Genomic DNA, 25,125 nt, shown 5'->3' on the forward strand with positions numbered 1-25,125 from the left:
TTTCTGGTCTGCTTTACCAAATGTGAGTCATTAAGGTAATTGAATACAAATCATTGTCTAATATATTATGACTACTGCCTACCAAGGCACTTGCACAATCACATGTGGCTATTAGTAACATTTAAAAAGTATGGAGAAGCAACATTTCTCTGACTGAACTTCACAATGCAACAACTGTGAGGAGGTTTGTCATTCATATCCTCATTAAGACTACCCACCAGAATTACTATCATTCCCCATACCAGTCATGTGATATGAAAAGAGGCTTCAAACATCATCGATGTTATGGTTATCTTAAGCGCCATGGAGCAGAAAAAGCTCCTGATTGTGTAAAGAACAGGATAAGCATGTAGAGATGCACACTTAAACATTTTATAATGATGACCCCAATTAATGTGTGTGTGTTTTGTGTGTGTGTGTTTTTTCTTTGTGGATTGTGGATTTACAGGAAGTGTATATAAAGGACTCAGAAGACTTTGACTTCACTAAGTGCTTTTGCTTTGTTTTTTTTGTTTTTTAATAATTTGCTGAATAATATTTTGCATGCAATATGATGAATCACTATGGGCTAACTACTACTACAACATGACAAAGCTATCCATTTCACTCTGGCCTAATTTTTTGGCCAGTTGGCAAATATATCTTTATACTTTCACAACATGAGGAAGAACTTTGACTTGAGTTGACTCTATCAGTCTAATAAAGGTTAATGACCAACACAGCTATACAACACACATTTATTGTATAGGAGAAAGGAGAGACATCAAGACAAAGCTCAGTAATGTTTGTTTGCACTACTGCTGAGTATCTGTGGGAAAGAGTACCACAGGGCTCTGGCAGAGCAACAAAGGTACTGTGGTGATAATTATGCTTCATTCAAACTCAATAATATCTCTGAAAAGAGGTATTAAAGGTTGTTGTACTTCAGCAAGTCTGGCACCTCATAAAGTAAAAACAAGGGTCTGTGAGTGGGGAGGAAAAGCATTTAGACTTTCGGTGGCCTCAGCGACAAGGATGAATACTTCCCTACAAAGATTTCATAGTTGTGCAATGTTGACGGATACTGTGGGAAATGTTCCAGAGGAAATGCAGATTGGACATTGTCCAGCAGAAAATAGGAAGTGAGGAGAGAAGGCCACACAGTTTGTATCAGCACATTTGTGTACAACAGAGAAAAATGTATGTTAGAAATATCTGACATATACAGTACATAATTCTGAGAGTAGATTAACTTTACATTGGAATCTGGAGTTTCAATGGTAAAGCTTTATTCAACACCTCTGCGGTTTTTCAGTGATTTAATTTGCAGCTTTTGCATTGATTGTGTCATTTGCACAAAAAACACACATATATATATGAAATATTGATGTACTACTGTCTACTCTACAACATTCCAGCGAAAATAAAGATAATTCTTGATTTACATCATGAGATACAGTATATACATTATTAGACATCTCACTCCATTCAGATGCAAGCACATTTGAAATGCCTAAAGTCAACAAATTTGCAGTCTGTATCTCTCACATAGCTTATATGTTATTCTAAAATCTTCATACGGTTGGCAGTGTAGGCTGACGGCTACATACAGTATAGACATCGGAGAAGCTTACATCCTAACACTTACATCTAACTTTACAGGAAATGAGATGATTAAGTTGTACCGTGCCAAAAAAAAACAAAAAAACGTTCACATTGTCAGACATGAAACATTGTTCATCTGATCCATCAAGGATCCACAGTTTTCCCTGCTCAGTTCAGTTGTATTCCCTGCTCCTAAATCCCACTGAACACTGGTTAATGAATTAGACTGAAGTGGAACAATCACGTTGCCGCCGACTGACAGCTGCTGTAAGTGTGTCACAAGAAATACAGCTATGACCAAAGCGCAGAGGGAAACAACCCAGTCATTCTTTTGCCCTCTCCACGGTCAATTTAACATGTTTAAACCGGGGAAAAACACTTGCACTGTTCAGATGTTCAATTAAGGTGATCAGAAAATAAAACCTAGATTGTCTGCACCACATTAAAAAAAATAGATAGCTCAGTTCTTGCAGCTTTGGATCCAGTGTTTGTGACTGCAGGGTTGCTTCCTCTGAGAAACCATACATGCAATAAAATGATGATAAGGAAGTGAACCTGCTGACAAAAGTGACCAAAATCTCCACAAAAACAAGACATTCATTCTCAAAGAGGCAGTGATAAAAAACATCATAAAAAACACAGTGTATAATATATAATTAAGGATACTCTGAGAAGAAAGGACAGGTTTTTGTCTCATTTGGAGAAACTGTAACAGGTTATACCTCAGATACATAACAGAAAGAGTGATAAACAGTCTGCGAGTGAGTAATGTTTAAGGTACAGCTTTAGATGTTTGTGTGGTTTTGTCGACATGTTTCCTCCTTTTGTGTCTGCAGTCGGTGTGGGACGTGGCAATTTCTACTCATGGTCTGCAAAGAAGCAAGTCACATGCTTGCTGCAGCTGCTTGTCTGTCTGGCGAGCAAGCACAAAAACGGCAAAAAATAGCTGTGAAGGCATCTCTCTCTCTCTCTCTCTCTCTCTCTCTGTGTGTGTGTGTGTGTGACACGCCCGGCCAAAAAGCTGTGGTGCTTTGGCCACGAACTACAGCTCATTCCCCTGCTTTTCCTGATGCTTTGCTGACTGATTGAGTGATTGATTTACTGATTGATTGGTGGATGGGAGGAGGGGTGTGGGGGGTGGGCGGAGAGGGGAGGGGCTTTCAACAAAACTGGTAGTTGTTGGTCTTCATCAGAGGCTGTTCTTCTTCCTCGTGGTCACAAGACTGGTCACAGGGGCCGTCACAGCATTTGGGCTCGACACACACTTCACCCTCTGTGACCTGCTGCTGCACATTCTGGTAGATTAGCTGTGGAGAGGCATCATTAGGATGGTGAGACTCAGCCCAAAAAAGCCAAATATTGTGATGGGAAAGACATCTCTCATTTAAACATGTGAAGCTTAAATAGAATTATCAGCTCCTTGTTTACCATGTAGCAGAGAATGTTTCTATTCCAGAGAAAAATCTGTGAGTGTCTCCTAAGAGAACAACACTCTCACAAGATTTTATCACATCCAATTCATTTAATTGGTTTGACAATACAGCCAAATCTGTTGTCTCGTTGGGAGAATTAAATGAAAAAAAAAAAAATAAATAAAAAACAGGGTATCCTGAGGACATCTTGGCTGCAGCATCACATGTTTTCTTCCACGGATAGTTCTGGTGTAGCCAGACTGGAGTCACTAAAACCAGCTTCACACTAACTCACCTGTTCTTGCTCAGGTTGGTCCCCAAGTAGTCTCTCTATCATCTGACTGATCTTGCTGAACGTCGGCCGCTCCGTGGGCTCCAGATTCCAGCACATCTTCATGATCATGTAGCTGAAATGAGAGAAAACCATGCTTAAGAAGACTGATTTCTCTCAGACAAATTTGCCAGGCAAAACATTCATTTATGCTATACATTTTCAGGAATCTATATCCGCGGCTAGGCACCAGATTTTCACTGCAAAATGCCCAGCTTTTGCAGCAGACTGTAAGAAACTGTATAAAGCCAAATTTGACAAATAAGGGGAGGCTTATGGAGGTGGTGACGCATGTTGATAAGAGAGACCCGTTCATAAGAACCCCTGCCCCTCCAGTCTCATTTTGCTGCCGTGAAATAGCAGTTACATGGCTTCCTAGCTCTGAGATCATGTGGCTAACAGGCAGAACTGAGGCCTGACTCACAGCAGCAAAACAGATGATTAGGCCATGACTCAGATCCAGTCCCCTCCGTTTTCCACAGCACAGTTATTCCGGGTAGTGTGACAGCCACGCCAAATCAGCACACACAGATGTTAGGGTCCTCAGAAATACTGGGAAAAACACTCTTTTTATTTTCTCATTTAGGCAGCTTGTTAAGTTTGGAGTTTAGGCTTGTTAAATTTTGAAATTGTGGTCAGGAGATAATCCAAAGCAAGCAAATTAAAATTGAGAATAATGGAAGTACTTCATGAGGTTACTTCATGTGTCAGTTATTTCAGATGGTAGATAGGAGGGCAGACTGGCAAAGAAAAAAAGGATCTTTGTTCAGATGCGATGAACATTTGGGAAGCATGCTATTTGAACTGTGTGATGGTAAAGTCAACTTAGGATCAACTATTTTCTTTTACAAATCAGTCTTTGTTGTGAACTAGTTAATAGTTATTGCGTGTGAGCAGCAGGTCTCACCAGTTAGCAAGAATAACCACAGCATTACAACTGTTTTTCCTCTCAGTTTGATGCATTCAGTGCATTTTACCAGCTGATAAACAGGCAACTATTACTATTAACTCATTTGTAAAAACCCAGCTGATAGTCACTTGATACTCCAGTAAACCTCAACTGATAATCAGGTGACGCAAAATAGAGTATTAGCATAGACTGCACAAAATATAGTGGAAAAAAAAGGATATGGGCAAAAAGCAGCTGTGGTCTATTGACTATTGTCTATGAACCAGACTTCATGTTGCTGAAGTGCTGAGCTTACATTTCAGGTGGAGCAAAGTCTGGTTGGGACATCTGGTAGCCGCGCTTCACCATCTTGTAGAACCTGGAGTCCACAGCCATGCTGGGGTAGGGGCTCTTGCCTAATAGAAAAGATATATGCCGCAATTTTTAAGTGAGAAAATCATGAAGTATGTATGAGTAAATTTAGGGGAGCATGTGCATGTGTTCAAACCTAAAGAGAAGATCTCCCACAGAAGGATGCCGTAGGACCAGACATCACTCTGGACAGTGTACACACAGTCAAAAATACTCTCGGGAGCCATCCACTTCACTGGCAGACGCGCCTTCAAACACAATGTCAAAAGGTTTGTTTGTTTTAAAATAGACTCATCTCGTATAAGTAAAACTTAGCTCTGATGTACTCAAGTGCTTACATTGCCCTTCACCACGTAGTTGGAGTCATTCATGATGTCACGTGCTAAGCCAAAGTCACAAATCTTGGCCTCTCTGCGGTTCGTCAAGAGGACATTCCTAGCAGCCACGTCTCTGTGAATACACTGCAAACACATACACACAGAAAGAGAGAGAGAGAGAGAGACAGTTTGACTTTGGTTGTAAAGTCTCCGTTAGTAGAAGGAAAGATACAAGACGAATCAGAAATACATTGTCAAACTCTGACAATGTGTAAATATGAACAATGTGATAGGAAATACCTCTAATAATCCTTCATTTCATATCATCTTGCTTTCTAGGGACAATATAGCAGCTGCTGCAGTAAAGTGTTTTATTCTATGTACTTGCACATTTAAAATCCTTCCAATTGCAAAATCACTCACATTTTTGGCAGCCAAAAAGTCAAGGCCCTGAGCTACTTGAAAGGAAAACCTCAGCAAGTCATCAATGTCCAGCGGCCAGTCACCAGTCTCCTCACACACACAGTCTGAGCATGAATCAGAGAGAAATAATATTAGTAACACCCAGGGTCAGGAAGTGAAAGGGCTGACGATTTTCATCAGTGTGCTGCTGCATAATGACTGAATTTGTGAATTTGGAAGTTTTTGGTGGGAAATCATTTCACCATGAGATGATTCCATATTTGGCGGCTGGCTGGGCCTCATCTCCATGTAACTGCTCGATGATGCACTGGAGATCCCACTGTCACTGTTGGATGGAAAAAAACATTAAGAGATAAAAAGAGCGGGGTGTCAATGGAAATACATGACAAAGACTTTAACTGATCCTCCATCGTACCACTGCACATTTAGAGATGTACCTTCTGATAAACTGTTTCTGATTGCAGATGTTCTTGTAGTCATTTGAGCTCTCCATGACATCAGGAATGTTCATAACAAAGTTTACAAATGTCTCTGCCTTCTGGCGAAGGAAGTTCAGGAGGTCGCCGAGGCTACAGTACTCTGTGATCACAAGCACTGGTCCTGATGAGGAAACACACCATGTTATGAATCTTTCAACAAAGAAAGCTGTGTTTTTACAATATCTTAATTTCATCAAACATAATACAGAAGAAATGCAAGGTGCTGTCTGACCTCCATAGGTGCAGGCTCCCAGTAGATTGACAATGTTCTTGTGGTGTCCCAGGTGGCTGAGGATCTTCAGCTCAGACATCAGAGCTTCTCTCTCATCTGAATGAGCACTGGCTGTATGAGCACAACAGAGATTGCCATCATATCATCATATTATCAGATCTGATCATGTGAAACAAATGTTTTAGGATATCATTGGGTGACATTTTCAAATACCTAAATCAGATGTATTTTTCATATTATCCAGAATGTTTGCAGATTCACCAGTCACAATGACTTGCTCCTATGAACTAAGACCTCTCTGTTAAATCAAATGTCTGGACATTGTCTCACCTTTTAACATTTTCACAGCCACACGCAGCACATTGTCTTCCTTCCCCAGACCATAGGCTGTGGCCTCAACGACCTTTCCAAAAGCTCCTGCACCCAGGATCTTCCCTGGTCAGACAGAAAATGTGAGAGTGCATTATGAGTATAACAAACCTGTTCATTGTACTTATATCTAATCATCCAATAAACAAATTAATAACTAATAACATTTTTAATGCAATGAAAAATGTCAAATGATCCAAAATATGAGCCTTTGAGTAAGTTTAAGATATAATGCTGCAAACCTAGCTTCAGCTTGTCTCTTGGGAACTCCCACTTCTCATTGTACGGCAGCTGAGTGGGGTCAATGAAGGTGTAGTTGTTTCCATCTCGAGCCTCAATGATCTTCCAACGGATCTCATACCTGGGCTTCTGAAAACAAAAGTAGGAGAGAATGGTACTGAATCAAAGCAACAAAACCCACATCTCTTTGAAATAATGAACAATAAAACTACATTTGTTTTTAGACCACCATATGTTAAAGAATTTAAGTATATCTTACTTGCTTATATTTGTAAAACAGAAAAACCAGTAGCACAAGGAGGATGGCCAGAATTCCTGCTGCTCCAATCAGAGTGGAGGTGAAGAGCTTATCTGTCCAGAGAAAGATCAATATTAACACATAATTTAACTCATGTTAAATAACTCATTGTTTGCCTCTATAGGATTTTTTGATAGTACTTGCATTGATGTAGTTTCCTAAAATAGATATGAATAGAATAGATTTTCACAGTTTCTTAACATGTTCAGCTATAGCCAAAGGGACCAACTGACCATGAGAACACAATTTTACAATCCAGACATTAGCTTTGGTTTGAGCTCCTTTCACGTGACTGTATGATAACAAACAAACAAAGAATAGTGACTGTGATCACATCTTGCACATATGATCACACTCATTCACTCACCAGAAACCTCCATGGCAAAAGTGTCGCTGCTGACACCGACAAGGTTGAAGGCCACACACTCCACTGTCATCCTCCGACTGGATGGCCCCACAGTGAGGACGCTTTCAACCTCCACGGCCCCGTACTCCTCCCTCTGGACCTCCACTGTGGGAGCCTGGAGAGGGATCGCCATCTGCAGCCCTGAGGTGTTTTCATTGCACCTGCCTCATTGCAACATATGCAGTTAGACAAATGACCCAAACATCACAGGAGTATTGGTACTAAAACTTTACAGTGTAATACACCAAACTCAATAACATTTTCCCCTGTGCAGTGATACTTACGTAGGCCGTATCCCAAAACATTGGTACCAGATGATTCTGGGAGCAGGATAGCCAAATGAGGTGCAAGTCAGTGTGGTTACATTTTCCCATCTCACCACAGGCAACAGGTCTCTCTGCCAGTGAAGAAGAATGAGGGAAAACTCAGACTATCAGATTATTCAGCTGTAGGCTCCAAAAAAGAAGCTTTTATTTTCCTCTCAACAAACAGTAAGAAAGGCTAATTATGTCACAATGCCATGGATATTTTTACTGCTTTGATTTGTGTGTGATCACATCACTTACGATACATTTGGACTTGGAACGTTATGGATGCATTGGCCGAGTCACTCTTGGCATAAAAGGTGTACTGGCCCTGCTCCTGCGCATTCATTCTCTTAAGCTGCAGAGTTGTGTGGTATCTATAAAAAGAAAAACAAGCACCTTCAAAATGAGAAAAAGAGGAATGTGACTAATTCTGCGGTTTGAATTCAGACATTTCCAATGTATCATCTCTGAGTACGTCAAGACTTCCCTCTAGCAACAGTTTCATGACCTGTGGAAATATTATGACCTTTGCGTTCCCTGTCAGATTCACCCAAAATGCACTGCCAGCATTTTTCCAGATTAGCTTCCCCTTCCTGTAGTACAGTTGATTGTTTTTTTTTTGTTTGTTTTTTGTTTTTAAATCAAACAATGCTTTAAGAAACTTTCACTTGAGACCACCTGTTTGGTCTACAGCTCAGGTCTCATTGGTTGTACCTGTTGTTATATCGGACAAACTTCTGCTCCTGCGTGGACGTATTGGGAGACGTCGGTGTGTGCCATCCGTGCTCTGTAATGTGGGGGTACGCTTCAATGAGCACACTGAGCTCCAGGTCCTCTCCCTCGTTCACTTCGACTGAAAGACCCTTGTGAGCCAGTTTAGGGGACAGCTGGGGCAACAGCCTGATGTAGGGCTTGTCTGTACAGAGGAACCAAGAGACATACACTCATTTTGTTGTCATTTATTAGCGGTTAAGCTTTTTAGTATCAGCCATGGCAAGTGTTATTGTTTCTGTGGCTTACCTACAACCAGTAGATATGTGGTTGAACTGTTGACCCCTGCTTCGTTGGTACCAATGCAAGAAATATTTCCTGTGTCTGCAAGGTCCACAGCAGAGATAGTCAATATGCTCTCTATATCTAGACGGTTCTCTCCACTGGACCGCACATTCTCCTCGATCTTTGGTTGCTGAAGACAAAAAGTAAAGCATGAAAGTTAAAATCATGATCCCTGCCACAATTAAGAAAGGTCCCAAAAAGCCTGATACTGACCGACTTGGTGGTGTATTTCCAGGTGACATTGTAATTGAAGTTGGGGTTGTGCGTGGTGCAGCGAATCTTGAGTTCCTCCCCAACAATGCGCACATATTCATCTGTCTCCAAGAAGACATATGGAGGGAAACGAAGCTCTGGAGCAAAGAGGAAATCATAAATGAGCATCAAACTGGATGCGTAGATCCTTTCAGATAACTCTACGACAGTTTTGGGTCAATCATTCCTAATGGGTCTCACTCTGAATGACGTTGATGGAAAAGGCTTTGGAGGTCCTCTCCACCCCGTTGACTTTGGCTGTGCAGACATAGTCGGCGGTGAAGCTGGGGTGGAGGCTGTGGATGAGAATACCACGGTGCCGGTCAACTGTGAAGTTCATCCCTGGTGGCACAGTGGTGCCATTGTCCATGCGGAGGCCAAGGTCTGTAGCTGTTGGGTCAGTTAGGAGGCAGGGCAACAGGTAGCTCTCACCCTCTTTCTTCACCACCCGCAGGGATGTGCTGCTGGTCCAGAACACGCGGTTTGGATCTAAAGGAAAGAGATGGGGAGAATTTATTAGATCAATGGAATAATGTGAAATTTCCCCAAAGGAAATCTAGTAACCAATCACAGAAAGGTATAAACAGTGTGGACGATAATCCATTCAGTCCTGCTGTCCTGTGCACCTGAGAACATCAGGACTCTCATTTATCTGAGCTCACCTTTTACGTACACATGCACTGAGGAGGTCAAGTCTCGATGCTGAGACCCAGCGACGTAAAAACACTTGTACGTTCCAGTGAATTCTGCAGTTGGACGTTCCACTTTTAAGGTGCGGACATTCCCATTGCCTTTAGACACAAAGCGTCTGTGTTTGGCTAGCCTGGTTTGCCAGTTTACATGTCCATCACCCTCGCACCTCAAATCTAGTGGCGTCCCAGGTTTGACCACCACTTCAGAGCTCCCCACCACCTTAGAGTTGAACTTGATCACTGGACGCCTCCATTCCGCTGTGAGGGAGTGAAAATATGAATAAATGAATGCATTTAGTGACTTTGTAGGCAATGGAAACACATGGAAAGAAAAATGTGAAAGCAAATCAATCAAAATAGAACATGTTGCTTAAGTTCTCAGACAGTGATGATGTCTCATCTGCTCCAGGATTCAGATTTATTTTTGAAATAATCTCATGAATCAGGAAACAGATTGAAGACTTGGACCAGAAATGCATCCTTCGATGCTTCTCACTTCTGCTTTTCACAGTTTTGCCATCTCAACACTGTGAAAAAATGAAATAATGGAAAGCTTCAAATCTGTTGCTTTTTAATTTTTAGGCCCTTGTATTCAACACCACCTTCAAGAATTTTAAGCATGGAAAAATGAATATTTCTCTGGCATTTTTGGGGGAGAAATTTCTAAATAAAGGCCCCCACCCTCAGGGAATAATAAAGCAAGTTTTAGAGATGAAAAACAGTGCTCTCTTTGATGGCTTTGTTGAGGATTTTGAAGTTTGTAGAAACTCAGCTGGACAATTCATTGCATGTTGGGGTTGTTTGAGGTTGAAACTATTTTTTTTTTTTTTTTTTTTTTTTTGAAAATTGTTGACACCGGAGAGACTGAGAGCACCTTTCCTGTTAATTCTGCAGTTTTCTCTCATTTAGTATTGAAACTACACTTTCAGTAAGGGTTATAAAAGTTGCCATTTAGATGTTTGTACAGTGTGTTTATGAGCTTGAAGCAGAACTGAGATTCCATGTTCAGCATTTTTCTATTCACCATGGCACACAAGCTAATGTGGAGAGACTCGGAACGAAATGCAGCTTGAAACCAATCAGTATTTTAGTTCTGAACATACTGACTGAGTAAACAGCTGCCTTTAACTCCAAAGTCCCTCTCCAATCATCTAAATGAACTATTTTTCCACCCTCAAAATGACCCCAATCACACCTCACATAGTAATCCACCAGAAAGCAAAAAAAATAATTTAGCCATGATTAAACCAAACAACAGATGCTTTTATGTGCTCAAATGCAAATACATGAAATTGTAATTTGATGCCTGGCGGGTGATACCCATATATGTGGTGTGTAGGGCCAAAAAAGAAAAAAAAGTAAGAGAGAAAGAGAGTATCACAAGAACCCAAAAACAACTCATGATGCTGCTGATAATTGTTCTGCTCATTAGACACAATAGAGTGTCAGATGTCAGATGGAGACACCATGCAACATTTCTCAGCTCTTCTGCACTGATCATGAGTTTATGCCATGAAATGTACAATAAAATCATGACAGCTTTAAACATGAGGATTTCATGTTTGAGAAGATATTTTTGAGTTTTACATAAATAATTGGTTAGATTATTATGTAAGATTTTAACTCAATCCAACATTAATCAAATCCTTTGCTTTTTAGAGCTTTTTACACACGTAACACCACATATTGTCAGGTTTCAAATCATTATGCAGTGTTTGTCTTTCTCTCAGATGAATATGTAATGTAGAAAATATATCTTTTTGCAATTGGATTTAATCTAAGATTTTTAAATTAATTCAACATCAATCAAACCCTTTTACACGCTATGTATTGTCAAGTTTCAAATCATTATGGAGTGTTTGTCTTTCTCTTCCATTGTTCCATTTTAGATTGTGGATTACTTACTTTATATGTACAGTAATTTTAACAGTCAGCGTTTGCTGGGCCTTACCTGAAACAGCAGAGGCCACAATCCCCAGCATCAGAGCGAGGTAGGACTGCATCCTGGATCAACTCCAAACCTACAGTTTGAAGGTTGATGTCTTCTTTTGATCTGTGGCGTTGAAAAAAGAAATGTGAAAGCTAAGCTAAGATGTGTTATCTCACCCCCCCACCCCCCGGATTAACTTCTCTTTTCTGACTGGTCAGAGCAGCACTGCCCGTAAAAATGAACTCATGATGAACCACAATTTACTGCAATGTCCAAGAATAAACATCCTGTTTTCTCACACAGAAGAGAATTAAAATAAGAGAAGAAATGTTTGAAATACTTTGAGGAAGACAAATTTCGTCTCTGCATCTCACAATACAACTGAACTGCCACACATTATAGAAGCATCACACATTTATTTCAAATGTACTCACCTGCAGATGTCTTCAGCTCAACAGAGGGGAATAATAACTTCCCTGGGTTTGATGTCTCCACCATCCAGAGCTGACACAAGAGTCCCTTCTTCCCTTTCTGTTTTGCCTCTGCCCTTTTTCTCCCTTCTGCTTGTTTACAGTCTCGTCGCCACAGAAGTCACACAGCAAACATGAAATCTTTGAGAAAGCAAGTGGTGGAGGGTGGAGGGAACTGTGTGTACATGGGGTCTGGAGGGGGGAGAGAGAGAGAGAGGGAGGCGGATCGGCATATCACGCTCAACTAATTAATGAGCTAGTGTCAATTTGCCACAGAAAGGGACAATTCTCCCGAGACAACCGTGAAGATGAAACTAATCACCTCCATCACTGCTGAACCATGGCTGCCAGGCTTTTCTAGCTGTGGAAGCGTGGACTCGTGGGAGAGAGGAGGACAGTCGAAGGGCTCTTAGAGAGACACTGAGAGATAGGAGGGTGTGGAGTGAGAAAAGTTACTAAGGATGTATGGTAGATAAGATCTGAAACATCTTAAAGGAAGATTTTTTCAAAAGGATTTAGCTACAAATCAGTGAATGTGTAGGACAGTAATCTAGCTTTACATTATTGAGACCACCAGGAATTAATTTCTACCAGCATTAGTGCTTTTAGTAGTTTAGTTTAGTTTTAGTATTTTTGAACAGGTTAAACAATGAGGGGAAATGATGAGGACAGAGCAGTGCAGCCAGATGAGAGCCACTGAATTCATATGATTCATAGAAGATTTCACTTCCAATTATACTATGATAATACACATTTATTGTCACATTTACAACATATAAAATGACACATATAAAAATACATTTGTAAACGTTAAGAAGAGCTTTGGTACCATAGCTTGTGATACAGTGATTTTGTGCATTTTAAACTGAGTAACAAATGCTACAGGAAATAAAGAGGTGTTGTTGTAAATGGTGGATTATGTGATGAAAGTAGACATTGTGTAAGTGAATGTTAAACAATGCAACACAAGACTAAAAGCATCATTTTTTTACATGTACACATATGGCTATCTAGGTTTCCTTGAGTACAGTAGCCCTTCATATCAGCAAGCAACAATTGCTGCAAGACGCAAATTTCTCAGTCTATACAAAGGCATACGTGTGTGCCATCTTGTGATAAGGCAGTGATACGCTGTATTTATTATTTTCACTTGAGTAAGTCGCCTGTCCTCACAGACACTGGGTGTCACTATTACAGTAACAGCCACACATTTCAAAGTCAAAAATCCAAAACTCCTTATTGATTCTAAGTTTTATCTTTCTACTTTTAACATAATGTAATTTTTTCTTTCTTTATGATGAATATCCACATTTTTCTAAATAAAGTGCAAATCTGGCACAGAACTATCAATTAGGCCTACACAAAACAAGTAATCAAAATTCAAGATGGAATTAAAAATTCACAAATGACATATACATTTCTATAAGATCTCATATTTCTCCCAAAGGGAAAAAAAAAAAGCAAAATAAACAAAAAAACAAAAAAAGAACTGGAAAATTCAGAGTCTATGGCATATGAAACCAAAAAAAGAGTAAATTCTATAGTAAAACAGTGCATGTGGATTCTGTCATGTCCGCGGAATAACATTTCACAAAAATATTATACTACATATTATACTACAGTGAGTGCAGCTGTATGGCCGCACTTAAAGTAAAGAAAACAATTTGCAACATACAGTTTTAATTCAATTACCCACATTCCACGTCTGATAGAAGTTTAGGACCTAAATTGATGTTAATGAAAATAAACATCCCGTTTCACCTGCTTTCTAAAAATTTAAACTGGCTGTGAAAGGTGGGAGGGATATATATAACAGCCAAAAAGGGACATATGGCTAAATGTGTCTAAATAATAAAGCACATATTGTATCTCATAAGGCTTAATGAGTCTCTGGCTAAAATGGAGATTACAGTAAATACATCTCTACTTACTGTAAACTGATTCTATAGTAGTGTGAGGAGAGTACCGTGTTTATATTGTGGCAGGCTTCCAATAAATGACTGAATGATAACAACATGCTCATTATTTGTAACCAGCATGTAGTTCCAGAGGTACCAAGTCAGAAACAAAAACTCAAAGAAGGGCAAAACTTTTAGAGTGCTAAGTGGAAATACAAAGATTGCCTTCTTGGTCTCCATTTTGCTACATTCTAGTTTAGTCACGTTCCCTTGTACAGGCATGTTGGGAGAAAAGAAAAATCCCCCAAAAAAAGGGCTCTGTTTTCTCAGGGTTTCCTACACGTGGCTACAGGAAGCTGTCTTCTACCTCGGGCGTCCCAGAGGAGCCCAGCAGAGCGTCTCTCTCGCTGGTCTCCTCCAGCCTGTCCTCCTCTGGAAGAGTGTCTGCCGTGTCCTGAGACATGGAGTCGGTCTCCTCCTCCAGAGCCACAGAGCTGAGAACAGGAAAAACAAAAACATAATTTCACACCATGTACTCACAGACTGACACACCGTGGTCAGTATTTATTAATGTCTCTTAGTGGTTTTGATCCTGATGTCTTCCTTCTTTTTTATCTTCCCTTCAGCAACCACAAGTTATATTTGCAGCTCAGTAGTCATTCTAACCACTTGCTATGATTATATTTAATGATGCATATTTTGCTTTGAATGCTTGGTACTTAAGCATTTCAAGCATTTAACAACACAACTCCTTGTGTAGATAAATGTTGAGAACTTTCTGTACATCTTGCACTTGCACTAAATTATTAGAATGAATTGATCAGCTGCCAAATTAATTTGATGTTTGGATGTTACACAGCTTGCAAATAAAATGTTTTACCTTTACAAGACCATAAATACAGTTGCAATAATGCATTATTTTTATTGTTGATTAATTTTCTTATTATATTGTTCCATTAATAGTGAAACCCACACTATAACTGCCAAATAATTTTCTGTTCATCTACTAAACAATTAATTGATCAATTGTTTCAGCTCTAGCCTTAACTAGGAAATGAGAAGGATCTTATTGACTGAAAATTCTTCTGCCTGATGTATGAGCGCTTCACTGAAATCAGTCAGTGATCCTGGACCAACAGTTCTGCTCTGTTTTCTCTCATGATGAGGCCAAAGACCTCAAAACCCAAACCACACTGTTAAAGGTAAAATCTGTGATCCAAATGTAAGCTAAAGACGGCCAAATTCAAAACACAGGACTGGAGCAAGCTATCATTCTCAAACTGAATGACGGCTTTTACAGCTCACAAAACAGAAGCTAAATCCAAGTTAATAATAAATTATGAAAAAAAAGCTCTTTCATTTTATGTGTGAATATATCTGGATTTTGTACAGTCAAACATTTCTTTGGTCTTTAAAGCCAGCTTTGCTTGGCTGTGTATTTATATATGCGCAATAAAAACATTTCTCCATGTCTCTTCATAATACAGCCATTGTCTAAGCTCAACATCTGGATGAGTGGGTGTGTGGTGGTGGAAAAAAACTGCTCTTGTTAAACAAATACATCCTCATCTTTCTTGCAACCCCAGCATTTGGCACACATCTGAGGCATCTTTTCAGCCGCTCTGTACCTTGCAGGGCTTTCCGACGGCACGTCAGTGAAAACTTCCTCCGGCTTGGGGTCTGGGATGGGAATGATGTACTCGTTGTATGAAGTTATAACTTCCTGCGTGCCTGCCTCTTGTCTGAAGTCTCCAGGGCTCAGGCTCTGGTTGTAGGGGTCCGGGGGGAAGGGGAGGTTGATGGGGGAGGGGGAGCCAAATGATGGGTTGGCAATCGGAAAGGGTGAGGAGAGTCTGGGTTTGGTGCGGGCGACTGCCGGGTGGTCACTCTTCATGAAGTTGTCGTTGACTTGGTTGTATCTCTGTTGTCAGGAGACAATAGTTTGATCATCTGAGTGATGGGTGGTGTGACTGGGGTGTTAGTGCAAGATATTACTGTCATTTACTGAGTGGACTTATCCTCAACTGACTTGTATGACTACCTGTTAATGCAATACCTTTGAAAATAGGTAGTGATTCTAAAACTGAGATTGAAAACTGTGAAACAAATGCCCACAATCTCTTATCATGATTTAGGAAGATGGAACCCTCCAACCCCCAACTCACCACCACCACTGCAGGTACAGCCTCACTATGACACATGTAAATCACACATTTATTATTCTATTTAAAGTTAGGACAAACTGTATATTTTGTTGAACTGACAGCACAACAATTTTATTGACTACAACTGTGTGTGTCATGTGACTATTTTGCCCCCATCATGATAAACTGGTCATGCCCGTTGTAAAAGTCAAACTTCTTTAATTAGCTCAAGATGAATAATAACCCTGAGATTGCAGACCCCCTGGGGCACATTCAAGTCAGCAGTGTGGGAACATTTTGGTTCACACACACACACAAATTCAAAAAACAAAAACAAAACAAATAAAAAAAATTAATCTAGTCAAATAAAAAAAAAGGTCTGACCGGATTTGAAGAATCGTTACACCCCTAATAGAAAAGCAAAAACAACATGTTTCCTGAGTTTTTTGTCCAACTAAATTTATTACTCTTATTTTTTTTTTTTTATAGGAGAACGTAGTCCAGAATCCCTGTATCTAAATTCCTAGATTTATATTTTTTATTTACCTTTACTGACTAATGACTTCAACATATATACCTTATATTATGAATTTTCTATTTAAACATTCAACACTAAAAGTTATGTTTGAGTACAGCAGAGTCAAAAACAAGTAGCAGTGGTACTGAAGTAAAAGCAGTAATACCACAGCATAAAAATACTCTTGAAAGTAATAACTGCATTCATACTTTACATACTTTATTACAAAAGCATCATGAAAATATAGTTGATGTATCAATGAAAACTCAATCAGTGTGTAAAATACATTTTTACAACACTGGCATCTACACAGTCCAGTAATACTGAGTATCCTGGTTAAATGTCTGAATGATTACTAGACCTCCCATTAACCACTAGAGGGCAGATAGGTGACAGTGAGTGGATGAATAACTGGCGGATAACCTCACCCAAGTAAGTAACATTTGAAGATCAGGAATATGTGGAAGAATGAAGTCCAACTTCACAGTTTAACACAAATAAGACAGCTCAGTAGGCCTGGACACAGATGATGTATGTGAGTATGTAAGTACCTTTTTATAGCTGTCAGTCAGCATATTCCCCACACTGTGCACCAGAAAGGAGAACTCAGGCCTCTTCTCAAACTTCTCATCCCAGCACTTCTTCATAATATCATAACTACAACATGAAAAACATACACATGAGTTTATTTCTTAGTTTTAATGTTAAGTAAGAAGAGTTATTTTAAAGACAACATGATGACAAAGTGACAGCGAGACTCACACTTCATCAGAGGCATGGGCAGGTTTGGCCATTCGGTAGCCTCTCTTCAAAGCGCTGTAGAACAACTCATTCATGGGCAAATCAGGGTAGGGGGTTCCTCCTGCAGAAAGCATTTCAATAATTCAAAAGCTGACCTAGAAATAAGAAGTCATGCACAGGCTACAAATCTAAACTAGATCTAAATCTACGATAAATTTAACTGACGTAGACTAAACTAACAATCTGATGTCATGAATGCAACATTGTCTTAACCTACAAGACATTACCTATGTTGAATGAATTTCATTTGTTTTCCAAGAAGAATGACATTGATTATTTGAATCACATTTGCTGTGCAATTAAGTATTTGTTCTGACCTAGATCTGTAAGAAAAATGGATCTGAATAGTCCAATAAATGTCCGACTGAAGCAGTGAAGCACAGAGAATCTTTGGTTATCACTTACAGAGGCTGGATTGTGAGTTTGTTTTCCAACATTCAGGCTTACACTTCATATGCTATAAACTGTCTCCTTTGTTTTCATGGTAGTTTCAAAAAAATCGTGGGAAGACGGGTTTTTAAAAAATGTTCACAATACCCTGAGCAAGGAAATGCTGATTTCAAAGCTTGACTGTGCCTAACAAGATTTAGACCTCATATGAGTCTTCAAACAAACTAGTATGTACTTCCAATCAGTCATGGAATTTGAAATTTGCTGTAGCCTTTCATGCTCTCATTTACTGTTATTTTAGACACCTGGAAATATCTTCTTTTTTTTTTACAGTTTACCACAAAAGTCCAGGAGGAGTCAAGGCGTGTCTGTGCAACTTTAAGAATTAGAGAAGAGAAGAGAAGTCAAGAAGGTGATGCTCGGTAAGAACAATGTGACCTATATGCTGTAGAAGATGAATCCCTCTTATGTGGAAAACAGCTCTGATCTTGATTTGAATAATTTGTGAGTTTATGTGTGTGCTGTTAATGTGTGTGTGTGTGTGTGTACACTGGTGTGTGCGTTTGGACTGACCCAGTGTGAAAATCTCCCAAAGAAGAATGCCGTATGACCACACATCACTGAGGGTGGTGTACAAATTATGGAAAATACTTTCTGGTGCCATCCACTTCAGGGGCAGGAAGGTCTGAGTGAAAAAGAAAAACCACTCCATGACTCCATGTGAGACAAACATTACACAGTCAACAGGGTTAAAAGAGTGCAGTTTGCAGATATTTGTTTTAACTGCGGATCCACTTCCAGATCCTTTTTGTTATTCAGCCACAATTTATTTTTACACTATGCAGTTCTTACATTTAAATTCTATTTTCATATCCCCTAGAATCTATTGGATTTGATGGAAAAGTATGCAATAGGCTTGCAAATGATCTCAGCGGTAGAACACAAGGTAGAACTGTTGTGGCTGATAGTTATCAGTCCATCTGCATGGGTGTTAACAGGGGTGTGCCACAAAGTTCTAGTTTAGGACCACTTTTATTTACAATTTTTATGTAAAAGTTAAAGACAGTACAATTCATACACTATATGTGGATAATACCTACTTTGTATACATCAGCGCCCTCTGTCGCCCAGGTAGTTTAAAACTTACACTGATTTCTGTCCTGTGCAGCAGTTGAAAGAGTATCCTCTCATAAATACCTAGGTTTCTGGCAAAAAACTTACAAGCAAAACTGACATTTTTATGGGAATAATGGCATTACCTAGAGCAGCAGGAATCTAATTGTTCAGTCATCCTTTCTGTCTGGTATGGATTATGGTGATGTAATTTATAGGCCCTCATGTCTCAACTCTTAAACCTCTCAATGCAGTAAAATGGGTTTAGAAATGTATCACTGTTTATGAAAAAGTTGTGCAGCAGTTGTTGGCAGTGAGAAAAGAATGACACAGAATAATATTTAAAAGAATTTCTTGACAAACTTCCTGTGTATCTCACATGCCTTTTTAACTATAGATCAACTTCACTGTGCATTAGGTTCCAGAACTTTTGGTCCTCAAAAACAATCATCTTAATACTAAGATTGGGAAACTGGGCCTTGAATACTACTAATACACAAGTGGAACAATCTGCAAAGGCCTGTAAATTAGATAAACTAATCCCTTTTAATCAATTTAAATGTTTTTTGACTGATAGAACAATGTGAATGCATGTGCTTTCTTTGAATTGTTGTTGCCCCTTATGTTAATGTCTTTGTCCTGTTACTTGAATGATTTGTTGGACTTTCCTGTGCTTATATGTACTGTAATCAGGGTATCCCTGTAAACGAAAGCTGGTTCTCAACGGCCCCCCTGTTTAAATAAAGGTTGAAGAAAAAAACTAAGAGTATGGTCAAAGTTTTTTAGTTTTGGCTCAGTTTCTAGTTAAGAAGACTAAAGTTACATGCAGTACATTACATTCATTTGCTCGTCACCTTTAAAATAAGTGCACTCAAACTTGATAGGAATAGCTTGATGTCAACAAAAACTGGAAGTGCTTCCCTCCTATACAAACTACTAAAGGCTAAATCAACTAAAACCTACAAGCATGTTGAGAGATCTACAGTTCAAGTATATTTTTTTTTGTGTATGTGAGTGTTTGTGAGTGTATGTATGCTTATTCTTGATCTATGCAATGATTTGGCCACTTACGCTGCCTTTAGAGATGTAGTTGGAGTCATGCATGATGTCTCTGGCCAGGCCGAAGTCACAGATCTTCACCAGTTTGCCCTCACAGATCAAGACATTCCTGGCAGCGAGGTCTCGATGGACGCACTGTGTAGGAATAAAATGAGATAAAATTACCTAGTGGTTTTAACACCTTGGTTTTTGCACAGATTAAACAAAGAAGCTACAACATGTTAATGAGTGAACTTTAGAGGTGCTGGTAGGTGGACATTGTAATATGCGGGCAAGCTGTTTCTAGGCTTAATGCTAAGCTATGCTAACAAGCGGCTACCTGTAGCTTCAGCGTAGCTTATAATGTGTTACTCAGTGAGCTTTAGAGGGGCTGGTAAGCAGATTTTGTCACCTTTGGACAGAGTCAGGCCAGCTGTTTCCCTCTGCTTCCAGTCGTTATGCTAAGCTAAGCTAACTAGCTGCTGGCTGTAGTTTCATATTTAACGTACAGGCATGAAAATGTTATCAATCTTCTCATCTAAATCTTGGCACAAAAGTGAACCAGGGTATTTCTCAAATTGTCTAACTATCAGAGATTAAGGCACCAGCTAAATATTGTGGAACTTCATTTTCAGTATCTTACATTCTTGGAGGCGAGGAACTCCATCCCCTTTGCCACTTGGTAGCTGAAGCCCAAAAGATCATCGTAGGTGAGAATGGGAGAGTCACTGATGACCAGGTCTAACCTGCCGCCACCTGAACAAGATAACAAAGTGAGACAACAAACATAAAAGGAAAAGAAGGTGATGAGAAATCTGATGAATGAAGATACTGTCTTGTTGCTGGGGGAACTCCAGCTGTCCTGTGACTGCATGGACTGAAATGAAGCTCATGTCCTCATCTGCTGTAACATTTGTCTGTAGATTCTCTCCGGTCTTTGATCAAAAAGCAAACTGAATTCATTGATTTATGAGGCTAAAGCAATTAATCAGTTCATGAATTGGACTGTTTCAAGTTCACTGGTTAAAAATAGCACTTTTCACACACAGATATAGCAAATTTTCCCAGAGTTCCTCCCCCTGTGAGCAGCATGCAGATGGCTACTGCTTGGCCTCGCATCTTAAGTGTATCTTATTCTACTTTGTTTCCTGTGTTCACTGTACTGAATTCTTTCTACTTATTTTTAATGACTCTGGAAAATTAATTATTGTCAAAACTCATGAGCATTACATCAACATGGACACATGTGGCTCAAATCAAACCTTGTTCCTGATAGATGTCTTGCTGGTAGGGGGACTCGTATGGAGAAGGTTGGATGTCTGCGTACTTGATGGTGTCTATCTGCTCTTGCATGGGCACGTAGACTGAGGGCTCGTCTTTACTCATGTCCATGTAACCTCCATCACTCTCACTTCCAAAAGACACATAGCTGGAGGGATACATTAAGTGTGAAAAAATGAAATGTAGGCTCCAAACTGACCTAAATAGATATTTATTCATGGTCACACATCATATCAAACTTTGTATGCTAAATACAACTTTATGCAACACATATATTTCAACAGGGAAACCCCCCACCCCCACAAATTATACAAAATGCTCCTTTGTGCAGCTCTGAGTGAAGATTTCATACAGTTTTTTCTTCTCACCCTTTCCTCTGGCTCAGCGGAGTGCTTCCCCCTGAGATGAGGCAGCCGTCGTCTTGGTTCTTTTCGGCATAATACTGCAGGAAGGTGTGCTTGTTCCTGTGCAGGTAGTCCACCAGGTCACCATAGCGACAGTACTCAGTCACCAGGTACAGAGGGCCTGGTTGGTGGAAGGAGAAAAATGAAAATTTGGGATTTACCAAACACTAATAAGAGATTAATTTCATTTATACAGAGCACACTTGCTTTTTACAAATATCAACTTAAAAGCATATATTATGTTGACTATTTAATTAAGTCTAATACTAAATAATAATAAATACTAATTAAGGATAATTCTTATCAAATACATTGGTTATTTAAAAATGACTTTAATTTCTTTATTTAAATATTGTTGCTGTTTAGGCAATGTTTTTAAAAAATAAATGATAGAGTTACAATTTGTGAATTTTTAAACAATGTATAATTGAGGTTAACATTATGTGTTCTGCTATAAAATTCATAACTAATGTTTACATGACTGTGGTTAATAAATAAGCAGGATAAAAAATGAGTGCCTCTTGTACAAACAGAATTCAGCAGCATTTCCACAATATGTTGCATCTGTGGTGAGCAACTGCTCCCTGTCTCTTCAACAACCTCTGAAGCCACATGAATGTTTTCACCCTTTGCACAAAAACTGTGTTGCTTTCTCCCCCTGCCCACTCAAAGTGCAAACAGGATGTCTGTTGTTCCATCAGATGCAGAAAAACAGGCACATTTTAATCACATGCAAAACTATTCACATCGTGAACTGATCATACACAGTGGGCCATGAGCTTGTACATTAACATTTTCAATAGAATGTTAAACTATCAAATTAGTTTTCCATTTCCCTCTTCACATTGAGGAGGCGGGACTTTTGGCTGGAAATTCTGGAGACAAATTAATTGAGCGTGGCTGCATGCTGAAAGTTAATAGACTTTTATTCTTTATAAAATCTTATTCGACTGCAATAGTTTAGACATGGTAACTTGAAAATAAAAATCAGCAAGCGTTACTTTGTGTAAAATGAATGACATAATCAAGACAGCATGCTTCTTTATCTTCTATAAAAATACATTTTCTTTTTTCTGGACAGTGAAAATCAAAAGAAAACTTTGGTAACATCTTGTTAAGTAGCTTTATAGGTGTTATATCTAGACTCGAGACTTTTGTCCAGTTTTTATTCCAGAGACGGACACCTCAAATATGAGCTTAAACCTCAAAAACAAGGGAAAGCATTTTCCTCCATATAAGGGTATTGACATGCCATAGCATTTTTTGGTGAGCTTCCTTTTAGGGAAAAAAAAATATGGAAAATTTGTTGTATGAGCTCATGGTCAAAGAAAAATGAAAAAAGAAGGACAAGATGAAGAAAACAAATGTCTGTTGACTTTATAAAATAGGAACCTCAGTCTACTGAACCTCCAGGTCAGCTTCCCTTGAAGAAAATGCTCACCAGTAATATCAGGTGGTATAAATGTGTAAACAAACTGTAAAATTACCTCCTTATCATGTGTATTAGCACCGTATATTATTGGGGCTCATTATAATGCTCACCATGTTTAGTGCAAGCTCCAAGCAAGTTCACAATGTTGAGGTGAGGACCCAGGTGGCTCATGATCTTCAGCTCTGACATCAGGGCCTGAGTCTCACTCCTCCTGGCTGTGGCTGGATAAAGGGAGAGCAGAACACAGGGAGAGGGAGATGTATAAAAGTAGGGCAGTATGAGGTAGGTATGAGAACAGGAGAACTAAACATACTGAGACTAAGATACACTGCGTCTTTGCCAAACTGCTCAGTGACCTGCTGGCTTAGACTCCAGCCAGGCTGGCAACCCAACTAAAGCTCGGCAGGCCGCTGTTCTCTCTGTGCTCTCAGGAATATGGCACTGGTGTCACAATATTTGACAGCTACGCAGGGGACTCCACTGTGGCCTCTACATTGTTCACACAAATGCACACATTGCTTTCTCTCATGTTTTTACATTGTGTGTCTTACACTTCAGCATTTTCACTGCCACTTTTGTGCTGGACTGGGAATGAGTGAGACCATACGCAGTCGCCTCGACCACCCTGCCAAAGGCTCCTGATCCAAGAGTGCGACCTGAAACACAAAGGAGGACTCAATAGGACAGACTCTGAATAGAGCACACATTAGCCCTGAAAAGGAAGAACATTTCTGTGTCATTAAAATATTACTGTAAACAAATTTCTGTTGTTTTCCCTGGGGAAGGTGAGATTAGAAACTTGTTTGTCGCAGGTTATAACAGATGGTACAGATTATTTTCCCTGAGCAGAGGTCAAACAGAGTGAGCTTGGGAAGCTGTTTGTAGAGAGCAGCTGACAACCAACCAACAACATGTCATGAGACAAAAAAGATTTAAAAGGGGCTTTAAAAATGAAGCGGGAATAAGTCCAAGATGAAAGGTTTTACAGACTTTGTTTAGTATTCTAGTCTCAGCTATGCCCAGATGACCCAAACCACCCACAGCACTAAAGTCACCTGGTGAGAGGTGCAGCATTATTTGTTTGTTCTCATCTGAGAAACAAGCAGACTGCAGACTGAAAGTCTGTTTACTCTAATACAAATAAGTGCCATGGTTGCATTTTTAGTTGCAGCTAACAAAGAAGAAAGGCTGCAATTTATTTAGAGCCACTACACTTGGGAACCACAAGACTTTAGCAAATAGTCATAAAGTAATAAACTGATCAACAATAGAAGATGGAGCAGTAATAAATAGTGAAGGAATCATTTTATTATCCATAAATGTGTCAAATAAAATATGGTCAAAATCAATGACAAACTAAACAAAACAACAAAGAATATATTAATTAAAAGTAGTTTGATACCTAAATAAATGGAAAATAATTCATTTTTTAATGTAAGCCAATACGGATTTCCATGTAAATGGCAAAGTGAATAGGAAACATAATAAAGTAATATTAATCTTTATTTATCTACTGAGTAATTGTGAATCTTTTAAATTACATACATATTTAATGGACTAATTGCTTTCATCAGTTCTACTTTTGTTTTGTCAAATTTTGAATTTTTTTTTTCACCTGTAATCTGCTCTTTCTTCTCACTTCAGAATTTTACATGGCAAGAAAATATTGAAATTTATGTTGTATTCTATTTTTATATCCATCTATAGGGCTTTATACATTTCTTCATTTCTCTGTTAAATGCCTACACTAGCACATTCAAGTCAAGTCAACTGTAGAGACCAAAGCTCTCTGCACTTCCATCTATCCCCTGTCTGCCTGAATACTCACCCAGCACCAGGTTGTCTCGTGGCATTTCCCAAGCCAGGTCATAGGGCAGGTGGATGGGGTCCACATAAATGTACTCATGACCGTCCTGGCTCACAGACTCTATCACCTTCCATCTGATCTCATAGCGAGGTTTCTGACACAGAAAAAAAAACACACAAATATTTTTTTTTTTCTTTTACACATTTTCATTTAAGGTACTTTCTATCTGTTTAGCTGAGT

General features: G+C 39.3%; 2 protein-coding genes across 2 annotated transcripts in view; both read right to left on the bottom strand.

Annotated features, from left to right (window-relative positions):
• Window positions 1-1,246: 1,246 nt before the first annotated feature.
• On the bottom strand, window positions 1,247-12,466 carry csf1ra (colony stimulating factor 1 receptor, a). Its single transcript, XM_051072246.1, is given in 24 exon segments — window positions 1,247-2,891; window positions 3,292-3,403; window positions 4,533-4,632; window positions 4,725-4,836; window positions 4,927-5,049; window positions 5,329-5,432; window positions 5,571-5,653; window positions 5,766-5,928; window positions 6,040-6,150; window positions 6,370-6,474; window positions 6,651-6,777; window positions 6,908-6,999; window positions 7,314-7,513; window positions 7,637-7,734; window positions 7,736-7,749; window positions 7,919-8,034; window positions 8,375-8,576; window positions 8,681-8,846; window positions 8,930-9,066; window positions 9,170-9,457; window positions 9,631-9,918; window positions 11,612-11,713; window positions 12,025-12,252; window positions 12,383-12,466. Coding segments are annotated over 22 exon segments (2,940 nt in total). The 5' UTR covers window positions 11,664-11,713; window positions 12,025-12,252; window positions 12,383-12,466; the 3' UTR covers window positions 1,247-2,744.
• Window positions 12,467-12,793: 327 nt separating this feature from the next.
• pdgfrb (platelet-derived growth factor receptor, beta polypeptide) overlaps window positions 12,794-25,125 on the bottom strand; it is a 30,068-nt gene continuing 17,736 nt past the window's right edge. Inside the window, exons 12-23 of the mRNA XM_018699479.2 lie at window positions 24,907-25,039; window positions 23,630-23,734; window positions 23,189-23,299; window positions 21,611-21,767; window positions 21,224-21,390; window positions 20,605-20,717; window positions 19,995-20,117; window positions 18,384-18,495; window positions 17,382-17,481; window positions 17,171-17,276; window positions 15,587-15,879; window positions 12,794-14,452 (exon numbers count right to left, since the gene is read on the bottom strand). Coding sequence (XP_018554995.1) covers window positions 14,305-14,452; window positions 15,587-15,879; window positions 17,171-17,276; window positions 17,382-17,481; window positions 18,384-18,495; window positions 19,995-20,117; window positions 20,605-20,717; window positions 21,224-21,390; window positions 21,611-21,767; window positions 23,189-23,299; window positions 23,630-23,734; window positions 24,907-25,039 — 1,668 coding nt within the window. The 3' untranslated portion in view covers window positions 12,794-14,304. The remainder of the gene's footprint in view (window positions 14,453-15,586; window positions 15,880-17,170; window positions 17,277-17,381; window positions 17,482-18,383; window positions 18,496-19,994; window positions 20,118-20,604; window positions 20,718-21,223; window positions 21,391-21,610; window positions 21,768-23,188; window positions 23,300-23,629; window positions 23,735-24,906; window positions 25,040-25,125) is intronic.

This window comes from Lates calcarifer, linkage group LG8 (assembly GCF_001640805.2).
Source record: "Lates calcarifer isolate ASB-BC8 linkage group LG8, TLL_Latcal_v3, whole genome shotgun sequence".
Classification (NCBI taxonomy): domain Eukaryota; kingdom Metazoa; phylum Chordata; class Actinopteri; family Centropomidae; genus Lates; species Lates calcarifer.